General features: G+C 39.9%; 1 protein-coding gene across 3 annotated transcripts; it reads right to left on the reverse strand.

Annotated features, from left to right (window-relative positions):
* Positions 1–4,110: 4,110 nt before the first annotated feature.
* On the reverse strand, positions 4,111–23,140 carry LOC103480834 (uncharacterized). Of its 3 annotated transcripts, none has more exons than XM_008436022.3 (9): positions 22,061–23,140; positions 19,730–20,185; positions 16,919–17,104; positions 16,163–16,831; positions 14,658–14,718; positions 14,495–14,565; positions 10,436–10,490; positions 9,424–9,609; positions 4,111–8,366 (listed from the first exon to the last, which is right to left on the reverse strand). In XM_008436022.3, exons 2-9 carry the CDS (start codon positions 19,944–19,946, stop codon positions 7,715–7,717), a joined length of 2,097 nt encoding a protein of 698 aa, XP_008434244.2. In that variant the 5' UTR covers positions 19,947–20,185; positions 22,061–23,140; the 3' UTR covers positions 4,111–7,714. The 3 variants fall into 3 exon arrangements, with proteins under 3 accessions (XP_008434244.2, XP_008434245.2, XP_081455903.1); XM_008436023.3 differs by lacking the exon at positions 22,061–23,140 and adding an exon at positions 21,664–22,052; XM_081599777.1 differs by lacking the exon at positions 22,061–23,140 and having other exon boundaries at positions 19,730–20,910.
* Positions 23,141–23,146: the final 6 nt, after the last annotated feature.

Here is a 23,146-nt window from a genome sequence, read left to right on the forward strand (position 1 = left end):
TAATTTCAAAGTAAAAGCTAAACGGAGTATCAGTCTTACGGAGAAATAATTGAAAAAGACAAAAACAACAACAAAAACACTTTTTATCAAATAGTCAGGGAGCAAAAATCTCTTTCTTGTTTTTTAAAACAACCAAATTTGAATTCATAACTTGTTAAATAAATAACATTGGTGATATCCAAAACATTTGGAAATACTAACGTTAAATTAATTAATTAATTAATTAATTGATTTATTATGGTGTAACATTTTATTTATTTAACACACCATTTTAATTGTTCATGTTTATTTCAAAGATATGATCATGGTCATGTTTTTATTTATTTTTTCTGTATTTCCTATCAACCAGCAGGTTTTTCTCTATAAACAAGCTGATTGGTCTGCAGTTGAGTTGCTGTGCAGGTTAACCAATCAGAGCTAGACTATATTTCATCAACTATAACTGCAGCGTAAAAGACTTCATAATGGACTGGACAGCACAGGAAATATGAAATAATTGAAGAAATATATTCATATATAATTCAAAACAATGATACTAATTATTATTATTATTATTATTATTATTATTATTATTATTATTATTATTATTATTATTATTAACACATCAAAGTTTGTAGAAAGCAAAACTTCAGTCACTGTTAAAACTTTTTGTTCTTCACTGCATTTTGAATTAAATTTGTTGGAAAATTCCCAGAAATTGTTAATAACAAAATAAATCTCTGAATTTGTCACCTTTTCATTTACAGAAAATCTTAAAAGGCAATAAAAAATAATTATAACAACAAAGTGAATCAGCTGCTGTCTAAAAACAAGTTGCAGGTCAGTTCTTCCCTCCCTCATCATCATCATCATCATCATCGCCATCGTCATCATCATCATCATCATCATCATCATCATCATCATCATCATCATCATCATCATCATCATCATCGCCTTCGTCATTACTTGTTCCTGCATCCAGCAGCAGCATCAGCAGCAGCATCAGTTGCTGCAGCATCAGTTGCTCCAGCATCATTGATTTCCAGCCTTTAGAGGAGCTGCTGAGTGCAGCTGGTCGTCTGGGCAGCTGGAACATGTCGTTCTGCACTACGATTCATTCATTACAGAAAAATGGACATTTCTTCTACTTCTACTTTTATACTTTGTTCCTCAAATTTCAGTTTTCAGTGGAGAAATCACAACGTATTTAAGTTCTAACGCTCATTTCTTTCTAAACGATGGATTATAAACACGTCTCTTCTAAGAAAAGATAAATAACTGTTTTATTCAGCCATGCTTCAGTCAAACAAAGGTCAAAACCAGAGGTCAACAATTCCAAGAGGCACTTACACTGCAAAAACACACAATCCTACCAAGTATTTTTGGTAAGATAAAAAAAAAACCATTCAATTACATTAAAATGGTGGATTTTCTCTGAACCAATAGGAAATGGTCACATCCCCTACTCCAACATCTTTCTAACCACACGATCAGACAGAAATTTAAAGAGGAGTGGCAAAAGCAAAGGAGGTAGATTAGCAAAACCAGCTAATTACTAATGATGTCGTCCAGTACATGTTAAAATATCTTTTAGTCTTCAGTCAGAGGCTTCTTGAGATTTGTTGCGAGACTGACTGCTACTGGAGATCGCTGCTGTCCACAGCATCACCATCTTCAACGTCTCTTTGAAGAATTTTTAATTAATATGAGTTTAAGCAACATTTAATTTCCCTTTTGGGATAAATAAAATGTGCTTGAATTTAATTTTCTGCAACTTTCTGTTTCAATTTGTTTACATTTTCTGTCATTCCTCTGATGTCCTATCTCACCTTTTCTTGCGTATAAATGATATTATAATAATAAAACATGCCTTTAAAAGTAAGGAAGGCGCGACATTTAACATTTTTAAACAATTTCTAAAGTATTTAACTTATGCAGCTGATATTTAAAACAAAAAGCACCAGGATTCATTCACAAATTCCTAAAACCGTGTTCCTGGTTTGGATGATTATCCTGGTTAATGACGTTACGCTACTTAGCCGTGCAGCAGGAGACAATTCAACAGGTTTCCACACCGCTGGCTTGTTTAATCTATAATTTATGGGGTCAGTAATGAGGACATGCAGCAGGCTGCACATATGGAAACGCAGCGTCTAGAAAACGTTTTCTACACCGGTTAGCTAAACGGCATCAAGGCGGGACACGAGGACCTTCAGCCAATAATCTGGGTGTTAAAAACGATGATCAACTAAGACATTTAGTACAACTGTATGAACTACTGTAAAGATTTTAAAACTATGCTTTTATACACTTTAATGCTCAAATAAAGAAGGAGGGTTTGGAGTGGCCTAGTTAAAGTCTGGACTGTGACTTGACATTAAACAGGCTGATTGTATTCAAAATTCTTAAATGTGGCTAAAATAAAGCAAATTCTCCACAGAAATGTTGACTCATGTTCCGATAAAGTGTTTTTGAAGACACAACCAGTAATTTCTACCTTTAATAACTGAAATCATAATTTGGAAATCAGATTTTCTGTCAACTCAGGTTGAATTTTTATGATGCTAAAAATGTTGGTGACCTGGAAAATCTAGTCCGGTTCAGATTAAAACTACTTTATTTCTCCCAAAAAGAAATTAAATATCATTGCAGTACGTTCAAAGAGTTGCTGGGAGAATCTCCAGTAGCAGCCAGTCATGCAACGAATCTGAAGAAGCCTCTGACTGAAGACTGTTGCTGTAACAGTTTCATGCTGACAGCTCCAGACTAAGACAGCAGAGACAATATTCCACAGTAACATGTCCTGGGTGACACCAACAGCTGTTGCAAACTCTGCTAATCCACCTCATTTGCTTTTGCTGCTCCTCTTCAGCCGTGTGGTTAGAAAGATGTGGGAATAGGGGATACGGTCCTGGCTCGTTATGACTGATGGAGGAAAAGTTTGAACATCTTCGTTCTCTATATGCATCCATGAAACTTCCCTTCTCAGCAACTCCTGGATTTGGGGTCAGAGTTCAAGTATTGTCTGAGCTTTGGAGACAATAATCTCAGAAATTTTCTAAAAGGAAAAGAAATTGGAAATTTCGGAGAAACTCAGAAAATTTCACAAAGTTGAACATCTCCCAAGTTTTAGAAAAATTCTGGGAATAATCTAAAAATGTCTTTTTGTGCAAATGTTTGTTTTGTGGAACTCAGAACTTTCCTTGCTTTTTCCATTAAATTTCTGAGATTAATCTAAATATTTTGGAGTTTTTTCTCATAATTCTTGCGCAACCAGACAGAAATTTAAAGAGGAGTGGCAAAAGCAAAGGAGGTAGATTAGCAGAACTAGCTAACAAATAAGGTCCTCCCTCAGAAATGATTATTTTTTTAAATTCTGAGAATAATCTACAAAAAATTGTTATTTTTTTCTAGCAAATGTTTAACTTTTAAAACTGAGAAATCCCTCATTTCTTCTATAATTTTTTTCTCACACATTTTTCACTTTGGATGGTGGAGGTTTTTCTAGAACATGTCGGACACAAATCTAAAAAAATTGTGTTTTTAAAGCAAACATTTGACTTTTCAAACCTAGAAATTTCAGAGATTTTCCTAGAATTTTTCTGAGCTAAACCTCAAAATGTCCTCCTGATGTCCTCTCTCCGCAGTGTCCCTCACACTCCGTCGCGGACATTTCTTCCATCTTGAGCTTCTTCCTCCTCCCGGCTCCTCTTCTTCCTCCTCCGGTGCCATTTCCTCAGATCTAATAATGACCTTTGTGCGCGGCGGAGCGCGGCCTTCGCGCCGCGGCTCGGTTCTACAGCATGCCAGGTCGCCATGGCAACGGGCGAGGAGGTGGGGGGGGGGAGGACAGGACCCATGGCGGCTGACACTCATCCTCCCACTCGCGTGGAGAATGCGGTGCGTGACCTTCATCCCGGTTTCTCTCTGGAAACGGCCCGTTTTTCTTCCCCTCCGCCTCCCGGAGCCGCTTCTGCTGCGCGCCCCGCCGCGCCGCGCCGCGCAGCAGAAGCGGCTCCGCGGCGTCATCTTATGAAATCACCGCAGCCTTTAAACACCCACTTTCTGCACGGTAACGCGATCCGAAAGTCACGTGACCCGAGCAGGGAAGGACCCGGGAGCAGAGGCGAGCCGGATGAAATTAAAGTTTATTATTGATCATCGCAGCAGCAAACAGTTACAGGATACAGCAGAGAAACCCAGGAAATGAAAGGTGAACCACAGACAAAATGTTTCTACTATTTCATGCATCTGTGAGTAAATAAAGTGTTTAAAAAAACACACACACACACACACAGAGACGTGCAGAGTCCAGCACCATTGATTAGATTTCATATTAAAACACCGGTGTGCAGGTTTGTCTCGTCCTTCCTGCACGTATCATTGTCTCTTCTGCACATGCGCACTGTGCAACAAAAACATGAATAAATAAAAAGCGTAGAAATATTCAGATTGCATCTCATGAATCTGCAGCAAACCACAACAACATAAGCGGTATAACGTGGCGAGCTGAAACATTCATACAATCACGTCCCGTTTTCAGGGAGCGAGGAAGGAAGGAAGGAAGGAAGCAAGGAAAGAAGGAAGGAAGGCTGTTCCTGTCTACGGTGAGTTATTTTCATTACGAACCTGCTTTACGACATGCTGGGGCACAGAAGAGCCGCCTTACATTCAGTCTAAACATGAAAATGAAGTCAAAAAAGGCAAAACTTTTGGTACATAAGGGTATTTTAAAGGTGAAGCAAAATAACAAAAAATTTCCAAATTTAAATGTATTTTTCTGCCCTGATTACTGAAAACATATCAAACAAAATAAGTTATTTAAATTCAAATTTTCCCCAAAAACAGCAAATAGACAGCACACCAGATATTAAAAACAAATGTTTAAGTAGTGGTAGGCACACTTCCTGTTACGGTAACAACAAGCTAATTTTTCGTTTAGCATTTTGCTAACTTTGAAAATGTTTAGCATTTATTTTCCCCTTAATCAAAATTTTCAAGATACATTTTAAGATCAATTTTAATAATTATATATTTAATTATATTTAATTTAAGGTACCAATGGATGCAACCATTGCACATCAGTTAGTAGCCATTAGTGGGGGCATAATTAGCTAATGAGCTAACAGCTAGCTAAGCAAAATTAAACTGAAATTACACTTTTTGCAAAAAAATTGTAATCAATGAATAGAAGCATTGCATATCGGTTAGTATTGATTAGTGTTCAGCATAATTCTGCTAATATGTAGCTAACTTTTGATTTAGCTCCAGAAGGTGGATTACAGGTAAATCCAGCAGCTCATGGAAAGTTTTATTTTGTTTCTGATCCGTTCTAGTCATAACGATAAATGATATAAAGTTGGTCAATCCGTATTTAAACACTTGAGGGCACTCATGATATTGTCAGCTGACAGTCAGCTGATCCTTTATTTTGACAAAGAAAACAAAACAAGACGATGACATCAGGGAAAAGTAACGTTCCTGGTCATGATCCAGCAGGACGCTGTGAATTTCTCACTCATGTACCTGAACTTTGATAGCAGAAACTTTCATAAAAACACAACATGCAAACATTTTAAGACGTCACAAGACCTGATGCTCAAAAATTTAGTTTCGTCATGTTTATACCAAACATGTCAAGAGTTTTTTTTTTTAAAAATCCACGCGTACATGGAACGACACGAAGCAGATTAAGATTAAGATTATGCATTAAAATGAATTAGGTTGATGTGAATGGGTGTAATATAATTAACTTGAACGAAATGTATGTTTAATTTTACAGAAATGTTTATAACTGAATGAGGCTTAGAGATTATAAGCATTTAAAGCTAATTTTTGCTTTTGTCTTCAGGGATTTCAAATAATTCCTCAGAAATGTTAAATCATAGAGTAAATTATAGGACTGATGATTGTTTTTCTGTTTTATCTCATTAAAAATATGTTTGTCTTCCCGCTGAATTCAGAAGATGTGAATAATTAAAGAAAATAAAAATAAAAAGTTTGTCATCTGTGTTGTCTTTTGCTGTTTTTCACTAAAATATTGAGTTGAAAAAACACAAAAACAGCTAGTTTCTGTATTTGTTCATGCCCAACACACCTCCAGGTTTTTGAAAAATAATAAAGCAGATTAAGTGATTCTTCTCTGGGGGAAGAATCACTTCCTGTCATGCTGTGATAATAAATCTATAAATAAAAAATATGCGAAAAGGTAAATTGCACAATCCTCCATGTTTTGATCAACACTTTTAAAAAATAACAGGGTTTAAAAAGATATGATGTTTTTTTTTTTTGCTTCATTCAGGTTGGAAAGTGAGAAAATGTACAATATTACTTTAATTAGGTCCACCTATTTGTTTATGTTTCTATGATTCCTGATATTATATTTAATTAAACCGTTAACCAACTGTTAAAATGGGATATAATGTAAATATGTGGGTTTATTTGGCTTTTTTAGTGTTTCAGTGACTGTAATAAAATAAAGAAATGTCTAAACTGATTCCTCTCTCGTCTCGGAAAACCAACATTTTAGTGCAACTTTCGAGATGTTTTGTACTCCGTAGAGCCTCATGTTGTTATGTAAACACAAATACATCATCAATACACAACACAGGTATCAGAAATTTCATCACCGTCCTCCAGAAACAACGAATCCCGAAAAATCCTGGAGCGACAAAGACGGACTGAAACGGACTGAAACTCCCAACAGGAAGTAGAAAAACTACAGCTGAGCACAAAATAAAAGCACTTCATGGATTTGATTATACTGGTTACCTTAAATAATGACAGTTAGCCCTTAATGAGTGAGATATTAATTAACTACAGGAAATCTGGATTCCTAACATTTAACTAAAAGAAGGTCAACAGTTTTAGTCTGGATTTTAGCTCATTTAATTTATAAGATAAGGAAAAAAAGGTTTTAAATAATTTTTATGATTTCAAGTTAAAGTCAAGAGGAGATAAAAATCAGTAAGTTTGGAGGCGACTTCACACAAAATGAGACGGAAACAAACAGAAAGTTGGTCATTACATTAGAAACCTGCAGTCATGGTATAAAGAGGTTATTATCATTTTATCCTCATATTATTCTGACTTCATTTTCATATTAATATGATTTTATTCTCACACTATTTGCATGTTTAATCCTATTTTAGTCTCGAATTATAAAGACTTTGTGCAAAACTGTGATTTTAGTTTGAATTAGTTCTTCATAAAATGTAAATAATGATCTTTTCATGAGGCCTGAAGTTTGTTTTATCAGACTAGCTGCTGTCTGAGCGTCGCTAACTTCATGGTAGTTTTTTCTTCTCTGAAAGACGAACTTAAAAAATGTTGCTCAGCTTGGTTTTCTGTAAACTGGAGCCATCTCCTCTGATCTGATCGGACCTTTCCTTCAGTGACTAACCAGACTTCATTCAGAAAGGTTTTCCATCCAAATAAAACTGTTTTTCACTAGGAAATAATCCGGATCTTTAGGTTCAGCATTTCTGGAGGACGAGAGACGGGCGGTAGATAAATATGTCCCACGGTCAGCTAGCTAAGAGTAGAGTGGCTATATGAAGGAGTAAAGCAGGCAAAACCACGAGCTTGATGCAAAAGTAGAATAAATAGAAAACATTCCCTATGTGAGCGCTGTTTGACATTCTCATACCTAGTGCTGGGTGACTTTACATCCATCGCTTTATAGTCCAGAGGACGGACGGATAGAAGGGAGGGAGGATGAGAGGAGAGCAAACATTTACAAAGAGGTGAGGCCGAGGTAACCCAGGAAGGAGTGTTTGTTGGAGCAGGGCGGTGAGGAAGAGGAGGAGGAGGAGGAGAAATAGGAGCGAGGTTTCAGAGAGATGAGCGTTGTGATGGGCAGGAGAGGAGATAAATCCCTCCATCCTGCGCGGTCGGAGAGCAGCGGCTGCAGCGGAGGGAGAGGAAGAGCAGCGGGGCGAGGAAGAGAGGAGGCGGTGTGCAGCCGCCGGATGTGTTTGCTGGAGCGCTGACCGTCTCCGTGGGGGGCGTAGGTCCGGTGCGTGTGCACGTCGGCGTTAGCGCCGGCGTTAGCGCTGGCGTTAGCGTGCTTCACCTTGCAGTGCAGCCGCAGGCTGTCCCGCCGCTTGGCGCTGTAGGGGCAGAGGCCGCAGGTGAACGGCCGCTCGCCCGTGTGGACGCGCACGTGCTCCACCAGCTTGTTGGCCGTCCGCGTCAGGTGGCCGCAGCGGTCGCACCGGTACTGGTTGCCCTGGCGATGACCCTGGAAGTGGGCCAGCAGCTCCGGTTGCCCGGGAAACGACCTCTGGCAGATGCGGCAGCGATGCTCGGAGGTGCTCTGCTCCGGCTGCGTTGCCACGGCGACCGGCAGAGCTCGGCTGGGGGCGGCGGGGAGAGGAGCCGGGCGTCTGGACGATGAGAAACATCCACAGCCGAACGTTACGAACTCTGTCACTTTATCGTCTTTATTTAGGATTTAATCTGACAGGAAATCAGACAAATTCTGATTTATTGCCATTATAGACAAAATGAAACATTTCTGGTTCCTCTGTTAGTGACTGTGTTTTATTTTTGTGATTTTATTATGGACTGTCTTGATGCTGATTGATTGTCTTTTAGAAATAAAATCTGAAAAGTGTGGTGTGCATTTATTTTCAGCCCAACCAACCAAATGCCTTTCTCAAAGCAATTTAAATAGTTTAGAAAACAAGATGTTTTTCCCATATTACAAATTAAGAAATCTGCAGCTTTTCATCCATATTCACTCAAAACAAGCTCATATGTCTTGCTGAAAAGTTACTTGCAGTTTAGGTTCCTCTGATTTCAAGTTCTAATGTATTTGCACTAAAACTGGGGGAAAATACCTGAAAATATTTTGTGTTTTTGGAGTGTTTGGATTGTAATTCCAAATTATTTATGGAAAATTTGACTACTCACATTTCTTTGTATCTAAATTATTCTAAAGAAATAATCAAAATATTAATTCTGGTATATGTATACATATTTAAACCTGCTTGTGTAATTTGAAACATTTATTTAAATTATTCATTTAATCATATAGCCTTAAAATGAAGCTAAATATCAAAAAAGTAATGACACTCATGCTTATAGTGAGTGTATGTAAACTTCTGACCACAATAATATTTATAATATCTGTTCCTATAAACACATTTATGACATTAAAAAACATTTAAACTAAAACCAAACAATTTTAGGTAAAACAGTATTGTTAGAAAAAATACAAGAACTTAATTATGTTAAATGTGTCAAAAGATTTGGGACGTTTAGGTAAAATTTCAAGCTAATAATCCTTCAGGATGTGACAATAAGCTACAAAAAACATAAAAAACTCAAAACATTACTATTTGGTTATGAAATGTTTAAACATCTTTGTTTTCTGAAATTAAAATTAAGACATAATGAAGGAAACAATTGCAGAAAAGGACAACCATCGCATGTCCTGACCTCATTTCTCCCGTGTTGCCATGTATGTGCGTGTCCACATGGGCCATCATCTCTGCCTCCTGATTGGTCGAATGGTCGCACCTGCAGCAGTGCAGCGAGAAGGAGCCGTGTTCCCATTGGCGGTGCTCCGTCATGTGACTCTTGAAAAGGGCGTGGCCCTCCGTCTCAAAGCCGCACACGTGACACCTAAAATGGACGAAAAGGTGAATGTATTCATCAACTAAAACAGGGTGTTGCCATGGTAACGTACCCGAGCTTTACGTCATAAATGTTGCGTCTGTCACGAGTTACATCTGACTGGCAGCTCACGTTACAAAATCAGCCTCTAACACAGTAATCCTCACTAGTGAGTTCGACTCTATGCAGATGATATTGTATTCCATTCATTATTTTAATAAAACCTTCCAGCACCAACTGGACCTAAATGGAGCCGGGAACTACATGGGCTCTGGGTCACGTAAAGGTTATTTTAATATCTGTATTCATAAACAACATATTTCTGTAACGTACAAAAGAAAAAAAGTCAAACCAGGAGATTTCACTGCTTGTTCTGGACGATAAGGATGAATATACCAACTGATACTACATGATATAGAAGTAATTTTAGGTATTTTATAGATTTAGATAGTGTTGTGATATGTTTATTTACTAGAGATAGCACTCTGCTATCCACACATACCATAAAATATGACAGAACTGCTCATAAGTACTTTGCTACTGCAGTTATTCCTGTAAATGATGTGGATAAAAAAAGCACCTAATTTTGTTCTAGTACGTATTTTTATCACTTGTAATTTATTTTATTGTGTATTTGTGTTTTAAACAAACTAAATAAAAATTATTGAAACAATATGTTGGGTAAAACACTCAAAAATGAGGAATAATGGAACATATAAACTTAAATGAGGGAATTAAATTATTTGCTGAATTAATTCCGGTAATAAAACTGACACATTGAATTTATTTAGCTTTATTTTATGATTCCTGAAAGAACAGTATCTGTGAAAATTACCTGAAGAAGTAAGAAGAACCCGATGTTTGATCTCTAATGATGTTGGTTTGCTTTTCTGTGGAGAAAAAGGAAATATGTTTATAATCCTGCGAACAGATTCATGAATGAGTGGATTAATGATGTGAAGTTATTGTTGTCAAACCTGTCGTTGACGAGGTAATTTAACTTCACTAGCGTCTTTATTATAAAGCCAAAGGGCAACGCGTCCATTAATCCATAACACAAACAACAGCCGCGCAGCAGAAGACGGTCATTAAAAACCAATAACATCACCAATCAGAGGGACAATAAAACCACTGCAGGCGACTGGAGGAACAAATTCCCTGGCAGTTCTTATGACGGCGTGTCGGATCAGACGGGAATCTGACGGAGGATAATTACTAACAAAGTCCTCTGTCTGAACCTGCTCCAGTCTGTACTTCAGATTCACACATGTGGAAGGCGTGAAAACTATCTGCATGTGAGCCGGGTTCGCTGGGGTCACCGGGCCGGGCCGGGCCGGGCCGGGCGTTGTTTAAATGCCAACCAGTCAGGAAGATTTCGCACGAAAAGGAGACGCCAGCTTATTGGGGAACCATGTGAAAACAGAAAACACAAGAAACACGAGAAAACAGAAAACACAAGAAAACAGAAAACACAGGAAACACGAGAAAACAGAAAACACAGGAAACACGAGAAAACACAAGAAAACAGAAAACACACAGGAAACATGAGAAAACACGAGAAAACAGAAAATGCAGGAAACACGAGAAAACAGAAAACACGAGAAAACATGAGAAAACAGAAAACGCAGGAAACATGAGAAAACAGAAAACACAAGAAACAAGAGAAAACAGAAAACACAGGAAACACAAGAAAACAGAAAACACAAGAAACATGAGAAAACAGAAAACACAGGAAACACGAGAAAACAGAAAACAAGAAACACGAGAAAACAGAAAACACAAGAAACAAGAGAAAACAGAAAACAGGAAACACGAGAAAACAGGAAAACAGGAAACACGAGAAAACAGAAAACACAAGAAACACGAGAAAACAGAAAACACAAGAAAACAGAAAACACAGGAAACACGAGAAAACACGAGAAAACAGAAAATGCAGGAAACACGAGAAAACAGAAAACACGAGAAAACATGAGAAAACATGAGAAAACAGAAAACGCAGGAAACATGAGAAAACAGAAAACACAAGAAACAAGAGAAAACAGAAAACACAGGAAACACAAGAAAACACAAGAAAACCAGAACGGACAGAAAACACGGAAAATAATTAAACAAACTGATAATTTAACTGATTCATGGATTTAACTACAGATGGAAGAAATACATGGGATGGATCCATCCATCCATCCATCCATCCATCCATCCATCCATCCATCCATCCATCCATCCATCCATCCATCCATCCATCCATCCATCCATCCATCCATCCATCCATCCATCCATCCATCCATCCATCCATCCATCCATCCATCCATCCATCCAGTTCTGAATTATCTCTCTTTGTTCTGTTTTTCTTTGTCGTGTTTCTATTAACACAAAGATGGTTTGACAGACAGGAGGAAGGATTTGGGTCCAACAAGGAGACATTATCTTAAACATCGATCCCTGAAGGATCATCTCTCTGACTCAAACTCTGCTAATCATCGTCTTATAGATTCACCTTTCTTCTTTTGTTCTCCCGTTTCATAAAACCCGTTTAAGTCTCCCACAGTTCCTTTGGTGAACCCGCTTTCACTTTAAATGCACTTCCATCAATATTTCAGCTCTCCTCAGCCCTCGTTTCTGCCAGAGTGTCACTTTTTATTATTCAAAATAAGGTCGGGAGTGACAGGTGAGACACATCAGTGACGATGTTGACTCCATGTTTAATTAAATGTCTAATTAAAAGAAAACAGAGCCAAGCGACTGCTATCAACAGAGAGAGACCTACGCACACTGAAGGAAAAACCGGCGGTGCTGTGTTCTGCATCATTATTGTGTGTTTGTGTTGTATTCAGATAAAAACACTACTGCTTTATCAGTGAATATCAGATAACAGGTGGGTTATCTCTATGAGAACAACAAAAGGTCTAACTAGATTCAGTCAGGCTGTAACTAAACCAAACTGGTTGTTTTTGGTTTGGTTTCAGTTGGAACCAACATGACGAAGAGTGGCGAAGTGGGGAATTTTTAATAATTTAAACATAAAGACAGACGATGACTGTCACAAACATGAAACCCTTATGAAAGTAACAGAAAAGAGAGAGATGATAAACTGAGGAAGGAGTGGAGATTGGGGTGGGAACCAGGTGAGCCAATCAGAGGAGACGTGGAACAGCTGTGGCTGGGCGGCTGTTTTCACGCCTGATAGTCCAGCAGTTATATGTTCTATAGACACTCAAGTTTTGAGAGGGTTTACTTGCTTTAATATGTAATTATTCTTAATAACATATTAGTTAAAATGGCTTATCGCAGTAATTTCTGGGACAATTTATCATCCCGCTAAATTTGTCATAGTAACAGGCTTAATGTCAACACGTGCCTAACAATAATATAACCAGAAATTAAATATAAAACCAAAAACCAGTGATCATAACACACTTTTCTGTCTCTAGAGAAGCATTGTTGTGTGTTTCTTCACTAAGTTGAGTCCGTTCTGACAGGCTTATTGGGTTTCACCAATACTTCCCCAAAACGTCTGGCCGATCAATCGGCCACCGATCATAATTGGCCGATTTTCGTGAAAAAGTGTATGATCGGTGATCGGCGATCATTGGCTCTTGTTGCCGATGCCGATCACCTGCATCTCATTTCGCAGCCTGCCTGTGCAGCTGGTCTCCTTTTTCCGTCACACTGCGCAAACGCGCAGCAACAAATCCTAAGCGATGTGGAACTATGACGCACTGAGTGAATGGGGAAGTTTGCGTGTTGCGGCGGAAAATTGAAGCAGGTCAAAATGCATCAACACAATGAATCTAATACGACATAAAAACAATGTCATACTTGACGGAGTTTGGCTACATCGAGGCTCACTGCAGTAAAAAAGACATATGGAGGATCAGATAGCAGGTAAAGCAGCGCACAGCTACAAACACTCACCCGGATTAGCATGACGGTCAGAAAGCTAAACAAATAACCCGCAAAATTATTGAAGTCTTGGAGCTGCGATGTAAGACGCTGGTTCTGCTCTCGCTGTTGAACCGCTGCTACGCTACAGGTAGTAATATTTCACAGACGGAGCGCCGCTTCTGCTCCACCTGGTAGTGACTCTCACACCGAACCTCTGTTTAAAGCTGCAGCATCTAACCAAAAAATATACATTTTACATACGTATTAAAACTTTCGCTGTCCTAACACGAGACAGATAATCTCTAAAAAATAATCGATCTCCTCCCTGTTCTGCATAATTACTCCGCTCAGTCAGAAACAGCCAATCAGAACTAGCAGTAATCAGCTAGCCACCATGCTATCAGGAAGTTTTCATTCAGTAACTCTAGATTGTTTATTGTAATGGATCCTGTGTTTGCCTTTGAATGTTAAGTTTTATACTTGAATTTTTTTGGCAATGTTGAGAGGTTTTATTTTGGCTCTTTGCATTATTTAGCCTCTTCAGAGCCTCCATATGTTATCAATCTGTTAAAGATAGTGTTACTGATAGCAGTACAATTTGCCCAATGCCTGTTTTGTTTAGTTTTCTTCTTGGAAAAAGTTATTAAAAACAAGTTTTTGTCTAAATTAAGGTGAATTCATGCTTCCTTTTTCTACATAATGTAACCGGTAGTGTTTATGATAAAAAAATAATAATAATAATTATGTGATCGGTATCGGTGATCGGTATCAGTGATCGGCCCTCATGGGTGATCGGTATCGGCAGGAAAAAACCTGATCAGCACATCTCTATCTGGATTACTTCATGTTGAAGTGAATAACATTCATAAATGCCAAAACCCATTTATGACCAACTGTTGCTCACTGGTCTGTGATCGTCCCATACTGATGGTATCTGAAAGGCCTGGTTCCATTCGGGTTTGTTCTGCTGGTAAATAAAAGCAAAACAAACCAAAACAGGGTTTATTACCATGTGGGGTTTCTCTGGCGCTCAACAGTGGTGAGGAAGGGACGTGGTCCAAGTTGATCTTCAGAGCAGGACTACAAAGACGACAACAGACAGACAGAGTCAGGCACATGACCGAGATTTATTTATTTATGGTGAGGTTATCTGTAGGAATTATTTATGCTACCTGCTTCTGATGGGCGGAGCCATCCTCTCCATCTGCTGACAGCTGGACTTACTGACCTTCTCTGTCGACAACCAAGAAAAAGTTATTTCATGACTCATCAATTAAAGCCCAGTCACCATGTGTTGCTTCACCAGCTTTGACTGAGTTTGTCAACTTTCTCAGCTGTTATTTGGATCGTTAAGCTCCGATCGATGTCAATCAAAGTTGACGCGTTTTTCCAGAATGATTCTCAGTTGTCTTACAGTAACACTTGAGCTAAGCCTGGACAATAATTCAATAACAATATGTGTCGCGATAGACACGTGATCAATATCAATAGATAATACAGCCGATAAAATGTTCCATAATTTCACTAACTCTGACCCAGAACCGCACAGCATTCTGGGAGATTTAGTCGCTCTCACAAGCTTTCACAGCTAGCTAAGCTAAATTAGTGGAATCAACTCACTCACTCTTTGGTTACCTAGCAACTCACTCACTCTTTGGTTACCTAGCAACTCACTCACTCTTTGGTTACCTAGCAACGACCTACTGAGTAACTTGCACAGTAGCAGTTTCAAGGAAAGATCACGCCACTGGTTTGGCAGTATTTCAGATATTTAAAGAAAAAAATGAATAGTTATGAATAGACAGAAACGTTCGTACCATGGTATGTTATTCAGCCATATTGCCCAGCTGTAATTTGAGCTTTTCTTTGTTTTCTGACATGTTGTGGTGTCAGATTGTATCAAGTTTACTCTGTTTTTTAACAAGTATAAACAAACAGCACAAACCATAGATCTCCAGCTGCTGAACCTTCAACAGGTTGGTTCATTTCTCTTGGCAGTTCAGTATTTTCAACAATTATCACAATAAATTATAGAAAGTAGGGCTGCAACAATATAAAGATGTGGCTAGATATCTATGTCTAAAATGAATATCAGAGTTATGCCTGACATTTACTGAATTATATGCATTTCCCTACCATTTTGCCAAAAAACAAAAACATGTTGCATCTCTGATTCAGTTAAACTCTCCACAATCCTTTGCTGCATCACTATCACAGTCCCATGATCGAACAGACACCACATGACCAGCCCCGCCCCTAAGGAAACTTAAATGTCAGCAAGATGGAACCAAACATTGGTTATCAATATGGGACCAATAGGCTAAAACATGGGCATGCCCAATAGAAAAAGGTAAAACCTCAATTGTAATTTAATCTGTTTGTATTTCTACACCCAATTTCTTCTGAGTTTGGTTCTGATCTCCATTTGCGTCGGTTAAATCTTATGACTCCTGATCAAACCAGAATATCACGGTCATGAATTTAACCAGTGAATTTAACCAACCATTAAATTCATCAGCTCAACCGCAGTTTGTTACAGTCAGTAACTGTTTTCTTTCTAGGTTTCCATTTTAGGGTTGCACTTGAGTTCACATTGACCCTGGAGAATAAAAGTTGCTCTATATCTGAAGAAAAGCAACATATTGACCTGGAAACGACCAGTGATTAATTATCTTACCGGAGAGCTGATGCAGTAGCGTAGAGGCCAGGTTGACGGACATGTCCTGCCACAGCACCGCTCTCAGGCACTCGTCCTCCATCTTGGCTCCAAAGAGAAAATGCTCCTCTATTTTCGCTCCAGAGAAAACCTGAGCGGCCATCTTGGCTCCAGATACAATCCCGTTCTCCAACATGGCCGCTGAAGGAAACTGGCTCTCCTTCGTGATACCAGAGAAAAACTTGTTGCTCATCTTAGCTCCATTGAACGTTTTCTCTGAAATCTTTGCTTTGACAGGACGAAGGTCGTCCATCTTGGCTCTGGGGTGAAGCAGGTCCTCCACTGCGGTCTCAGGAGCTGAACAATCCTCCAGTTTCACCTGAAACTGAAAACCGTTTGATGCGTTCAAGAAGCAGTCTGCTGGGTTAGAGGAAGAAAATCCATCTGCTGCGTTTAGACCAAAGTTGTACTGGTCCAAAATACTGGTTCCAGGGAGCAACTGGTCAGCTGGGTTATTCCTAGTGAGGAACTGGTTCTCTGGTTTTACAGTGAAGAGATGGTGGTTCGCCATCCTTAAGGTGGAATGAGTCGTCTCCTTGACGACCGGCTGACTTGGGGTCATGGAGTCGACCTCCAGAGGCTCCTCTTCCTCTTTGAGCCTCAACATGTGGCCGCTGACATCCTGGCGCTCTGTAACACCAGGGAAACATGACAAAGTGTTTTTTATTATCTGTGAACATGGTGACGTTCCTGTACCGTCTGTCAGTCTGTCTGTACCTGCCAGCTTCCTGAGCAGGTCTGAGGCCAGGGTGTCTGTGACGGCGTTTCCCTCCGGGGTGTGGGTCAGCGACGGCGGCTCGGGACTCGCACCGGGGCCGTCCGGCGACAGGGCGACGCCGGGTTCGTCCTGCTGCTCCGCCTCCTCCTGGCTCCCAGGATGCATCTGGGCCTTCTGGGTGGCCTCTGAAGGGAGAGAGAGAGAGAGAGTTCAGCTGACAGCACAGACTTGACCCCTGAAAGGCCAAAGGTCGGCAGAGATCCTGACGATACCATGACATAACAGGGTGATAGCATCCAGTTTTCTGGGATTTTATTCCACTTTACTCACATTATGCTGATTTAATTTGTGGTTGTCATCAGATTTTTTTCTTTCCTTTTGTTACTGGTGTGATATTATTTTTAAATGTAGCCTTCATTGTCCAACCAGATTGTAATTTAGATGTTAAAGTTGCCACCAATGACCAGCCAAGCAACTGGTTTATCCTGTGGTAGACTGGCCTACCACAACTTTTAACCTTTGACCTCTGAAGACTTGCACAAGCCTGATGGATGGATGGATGGATGGATGGATGGATGGATGGATGGATGGATGGATGGATGGATGGATGCCAATCATCACCATTTCATTCCCATGTTATTTATTTCTTTATAACCAACCATTATAAAATCCTGTCCAATCAGTGGAGCCGATTATAAATCTTGGTGCTGATTGGCTGAACGACTAAAGGCAGAAATAAGGAAAACTTGACAGTAGCTTCTGCTGTATTTAATATGCAGGTACATACATTAATATTCCTGCTTATTAAGGTATATTTGGTGTCTGAACCATTAAGACAGACAGTTATGAACTGATTCTCTCATCTGCTGCTCTAATTAATGCTCCATGTATCTGTTTCCATCCACTATCTTTCCATTTTCTATCCAAAAAAAGTTTTAAAAAAAGTTAAAGTTGTATGAAAAGTTGTGCAATGTTTAAAAAAGAATCAGTAGCTTTCCAAAGCTCAAAGAATCCAACTCGGCTGTGCAGAGAATACAAATAATCAGACAGCGTTCTTCCGCTATTTTTAGGGAGCGTTTCTGGATCCAGGAGGTTTGGGTGAGGAAATAATTTTAGATTATTTTAGGTTTGGTAATTTAACAGGTTTCCAAATAAATGTCACTCTGTACCAAAGATTTTGTGCATTTCCCCTCCTAATCCTCTGTAAATCTGAGGAATTTGCATGTGCTCGGTTGAGATGACAGCTTTCTTCGATGGTTGCTGCTGCTTTGCCTGTCTGCCGGATCGTTTTTCAGTTACAGCTGGAATAAATTGGCTGCACTTGGGCCTCAGAGTCAGCAATATTTCATTAAATCAGGTAACTTTTCCCAATTTCCCCCCATCTGTTGCCGCTCTGCAGCAGACATGTTGACAGGTTAAGCTTCCCTTTGCCCAGGTAGCCCAAATTTTAATGATTTTTAACACTTTCGCTATAATCAGAGATTTTTCGGCTTTCTTTAGAGCATGTGTGTTAAACTCAGGGTTCAGGGGCCAAATCCAGCACACTGTAGCATTTTATGTGGCCCTCTAAACTCCACACATATAACTTTCAAGACAACAGTTGTGCTTAAATATTGTTTTATCAATGAAGTCAAAGCAGTTTTTAATCTGGATTCTGCCAAAATACATCAATCAGTCCCTCCTTTCTTACTTTAACTACACCGCTGCCTTAGCCTCACTGGATGCCAAGTTATAATCCGTGATCGATGTGGCGAGTAACAAACAGTCATATTTACCGTCAAACATAAATACACTGCAAATATTTCTAAATTAGATCTTCCAGTTGGGTTTCAACTGCTTCTATGAACAACCGAAGCCCTTAAAAAAATCAATCACCCAGGCGTTTTTTGGCAATAAGTTCTTTGGTGTCTGGAAAATTAGCCATTTCAAAAACCTCCTGAATGGGTGCTGCACTGTTACCTGGCCACCCCAACGGAACTCCACCTGTCACCTAGCAACCCAAGCTGAGCTCCAGCACGTTTGGTCAGCTGGTTTTACAGCTGTACGACGGCTGCTGTTGTTGACTTACCAAATCTGGAACAAACTTCCAGAAAACTGCAAAACAGCTGAAACACTGATTTCCTTTAAATCAGGGCTAACGACCCAGCTGTTCAGAGTTGCTTTTGAACCATAATAAATGGAACATTGACCAACACGTGGATGATTTTAACGACGGTACATGACTAAATTTAATGTTATTGGACTTCACAATTGTTGATGATGTGTTTATGATGGAAAGCAGTTTGATATGTCATGTTGTTGAAATGTGCTACAGATAAACTTGATTGATTGATTAATTAATTGATTGGACTGATTGATTACCATCCAGAAACCACTTGCTGCATTGTTGAATGTGCAGGAGGCTCCACTTCTGCTTTTCAATGGTTGTATAATTGCATATCTGTTTACAGCCATTTTCACAGCCGTGTGTAAACGTTGAGTTGGGGGCGTGGCCGACACCAACTTACTTAGATTTAAAGTGACAGAGGCCCTGAAACTGCTCATTCAGAAAGGAAATCTTAGAATGATTTTGTGCAAAAAATGTAATTTTACTGTTTTGCACGCATAGATCTGTTCAAGAAAGCATAACAGCTCACCTTTAAAGGGTTTTATCTATACATCCTGGCACAATTTGAGGACAAATGTGATCTTGAAATGTCTCAAAAGGAAAATAATTTGACTTTAAAGTCAGTGAAAAAGGGTCAAATCCTGGAGAAGAGCAGAAATGAAGCTCACCGTGGAAACTGATGAATCTGTGTGTGTGTGTCTACCTGAAAGCCTGATGAGGAGGTCAGACGCCATCTTGGTGCTGACATCAGGGCTGAACAGAGAGGTGGCTGCTGGGAAGGGACTCGAACCTGCGGCGCGCGCGTCACACACACTCATCGACAAAGCCTCATCACCGGAGTGTGTCTTTGTCAGAGCGGGGTGTGTGTGTCGTTTGGCTGCATCAGAGGGAGGCTGCAACACACTCGACCCACGCTTCATCTCACAAGAGTGTGTGCGTGTGTGTTTGACGGAAAAAAACAAAAATAAAAAAGGAAAAATCAAGAGTCAAAACTCAGAGAAAGAGAAGGGCAAGAGAGAAAGAAGAGGAGGAGAAAGAGGAGGAGGAAGGCAGCGCTGCTAAAATAAGAAGGCTAACGTATGGAAGAGAGATCATGGTGGAGAAGAGAGGAGAGGGAGGATTTGCTCTTCACAGCGAGCTGTTGCTGCCTCTCATTGACCTGAAAGACAGAGAAGAAGAGAGACGGATGGAGGGGAGCGAGGTGAAGCCGGGGAGAGAGGAAGATGAGCAGGGAGGAGGACAAGGGTGAGAAAGTGGAAGAGGAACACGAACAAAGTGAATCTGTGAATGAATCAATTATTAAACAGATAGAGCCTAATAATAATAAGAGGATAAATCTTTCCTGTTACCGCCATGGTAACAAACCCTGCTGTGTCATCTCCAGCCCTGACCTTCCCACCGACAAGCAATCATCAATTACGATCAATAATCGTCACTTCAGCCTGCCACCATCTGTTAGTCTTGATCTCTTCATGCACTGCCATCCTGCCTCTGCCCTAAACACCACATGCAGACACTATATGTACATTTAACTAACTGTATACCCATGAAATAGAAAACAAAATATTAAAAAATGTGTCACAACTGCTAAATTCAAACGTGGCATGAAAATCAAAATATAATAAATTATTCTATTCTGATCCCTTATCATTTTAATAAAATGTTTAGGTTTACATACTGTCGTTATGATCCTTCAGTTCTATTATTAAACTCATTAAAGCAATAAGATAACACATTTCTCACATTAACAAACAAATTAAGTAAAATATAAACAAAATGAAATACAATGTAAATTAAACATTATAAATTCTGAATAAAAAAAAAAGTGATAAGAAAGGTACAAAAAAAATAGCAAAAAGATCAAATACAAATTTTATTTAATACGTTAAGGTAAAAAAATTAAAGCAACATAGATTAAATAAAACATTAAAATGTAATTAATAAATCAATTAAGAGATATAAATACAAAGTAATATGCAAGTTAAATTTAAAAATAAAAACAAAGAATATAGCTGAATTCATTATTACAATTAGAGAATGTATTTAAAAAAGTTAAATGACAATAAATAAAAAATAAATATTTGTAAATGTGATTTTTTTCCCCCCAAGAAAACAAATTTTGTAAAATACTATAACACAAAGAAGTAACATTTAAAAAAATCTTTTTAAGCAGAAAAAATAAAATAAACAAGATTAAGCAGATTGTTTTACAAAGTTACATTTATAAAATATAGTGCAATTTTTTTTTTTATGATTTATTCTTAAAGAAGAAACAAATATTTAAAGACAACATTCGCCCCAAACATGTTGCATTAAGTAAAACATTAAATATCAAAACGAAGTAATTTTGTCCCAATAGCTCAGAATAACGGGAACATGTCGTGTTCTTTCGCCTCGGTGTTCTCGCTACCCTCGACCCCGTTTCCTCCAGCCTCTCGCCCCTGTCTCTAGGCGACACCATGCGGGCTGCTGCCGCCGCATCCGGCAGGGGAGCGAGAATCCACCGGACACCAGTTTCACCACAACACCCCCCCCTCCTCCTCTTCGCTCCCCTCCCCTCCGGTCCCCTCGGTGTTGGTCGGTCGGTCGGTGTCAGAGCCCCCCCGGAGCCCCGCTGTGCGTTAGCTGGTCGGTTACCTCTCTCCCTCCGTCTCCCTCCTGCTGCAACATGGCTGAACGGCGCTCACACTCCCCGGCACGCCGAGTCAGAAAGTCATCTCGCGGGGTTTTGGGATGTTCAGTTCCGAACGGCTCTAACGGTTTCCGCTCGCGCTGCCTCTCGTTACCGGGAACAGGGGCAGGTGTCAGCGCGCGACCACACACACACACACACTGTTACACACACACTGTTACACACACACCTCCGCTCCTCTTCCCTCCCGCCCCCTCTCCTGCAACATGGCTGAACGGTAACCCGACCTCACAAGACCTCAGAAGTCATTTTCACGGGTCAGTTAGCATCAGCGCCCGGTCATAGCCGGGACCAACCCGCCCCGGGACGAGTCGATCCCCGGCTTTTCCCTCCGTGACTTACCGGTACCATGAGGGCAGATGGTGGCGGCGGCGGCGGTGGTGCAGTCCGGGGCATAGCCTATATATAGACTATAGATCTCATCCATATTAAATCTCCCGTTTTTACTTCTTCACTTCATCCTTCCTCCCGTTGTTACTCCCGTTTCTGCGTCCAGTGTTATATAAAGTAGAAGGGAGAGAAGCGAGGAGAAGATCCGTCTCCTCCCGGTTCCTGAGGATGACGGGTCGGTCACCGAGCAGGGCAGATGGAGGTTTCCGCCTCCTCTCTTTCTCTCTCTCCCTCTGTCTGTGTGAGAGTAACACAGAGGAGGAGAAGCAGTGCTTCTTGTACATGAAGTCCTGGGTTCATACAGTTCCCACCATGAAGAGACCCAGAAAATACCCGAAACCCTTGCAGACATGATCACGTAACTCTTTGAAATGATGGTTCGGGCTGTAAACTGCTCGTTGTGTCCATTAACCGTAAAACTGCACAACCTGAAATGACGAAAAATAAACCCACTTAATAGAAACAAGTCAATTTAGACAAAAATAACGTCACTTTTTTCGATCAAAAGTTTTTGCGCTAGGATAAGGTGTTTTTTTCCGGCCGTATCAAAATCGATGTATTTGGCAGAACTGCAATGGAAACACTTTTTCCGCATCATGAGTCACATGATCAATAAATGTTACTCCTGGCGAAAACCACGAAGAAATGCAACTGGAAGTAGTCTCTGTTTTCTAGATAATGTGCAGCTGGCTTCACTAGAGCTCTTCTCCACACTTCATAAAAAGTTGTGTCATCTGAACGGGTTAAATCATAGTTTTTCTGTAAAATCGCAGACTACAATTTCCCCAAAACCATACATATGCATGTAGAAAGGGCTCGTCACTCCAGCGTCTTTATAAAACGCAGATGTTTCCTCTGATGGCTGATAGATGAACAAGAGGTGGTTGAAGCTATTAGTAGCTAGCTGCTGATATACCATTGCCAGCTAGTTAATTGTCCATCAAAGATTAAGTGCAAATTTATCAGTAGTTGACTGGATGACGTTCGTTTTTACCATTGACTCACTGCAGTTGCCATCCGATATGAGGCTAGGGGCAT

Source organism: Poecilia reticulata, chromosome 18 (genome assembly GCF_904066995.2).
Source record: "Poecilia reticulata chromosome 18, P_reticulata-male-v2, whole genome shotgun sequence".
NCBI lineage: Eukaryota > Metazoa > Chordata > Actinopteri > Cyprinodontiformes > Poeciliidae > Poecilia > Poecilia reticulata.

Bases quoted from the DNA above. Each gene is read 5' to 3' on its own strand.
- LOC103480834 (XM_008436022.3), bottom strand. From the start codon at position 19,946: ATGAAGCGTGGGTCGAGTGTGTTGCAGCCTCCCTCTGATGCAGCCAAA. The intron at 14,719-16,162 runs GTAAGATAATTA...GGTTGTCGACAG, and splicing joins GCTACTGCATCAGCTCTCCG to AGAAGGTCAGTAAGTCCAGC. The intron at 9,610-10,435 runs GTAATTTTCACA...CGTCCATTTTAG, and splicing joins GGTTCTTCTTACTTCTTCAG to GTGTCACGTGTGCGGCTTTG.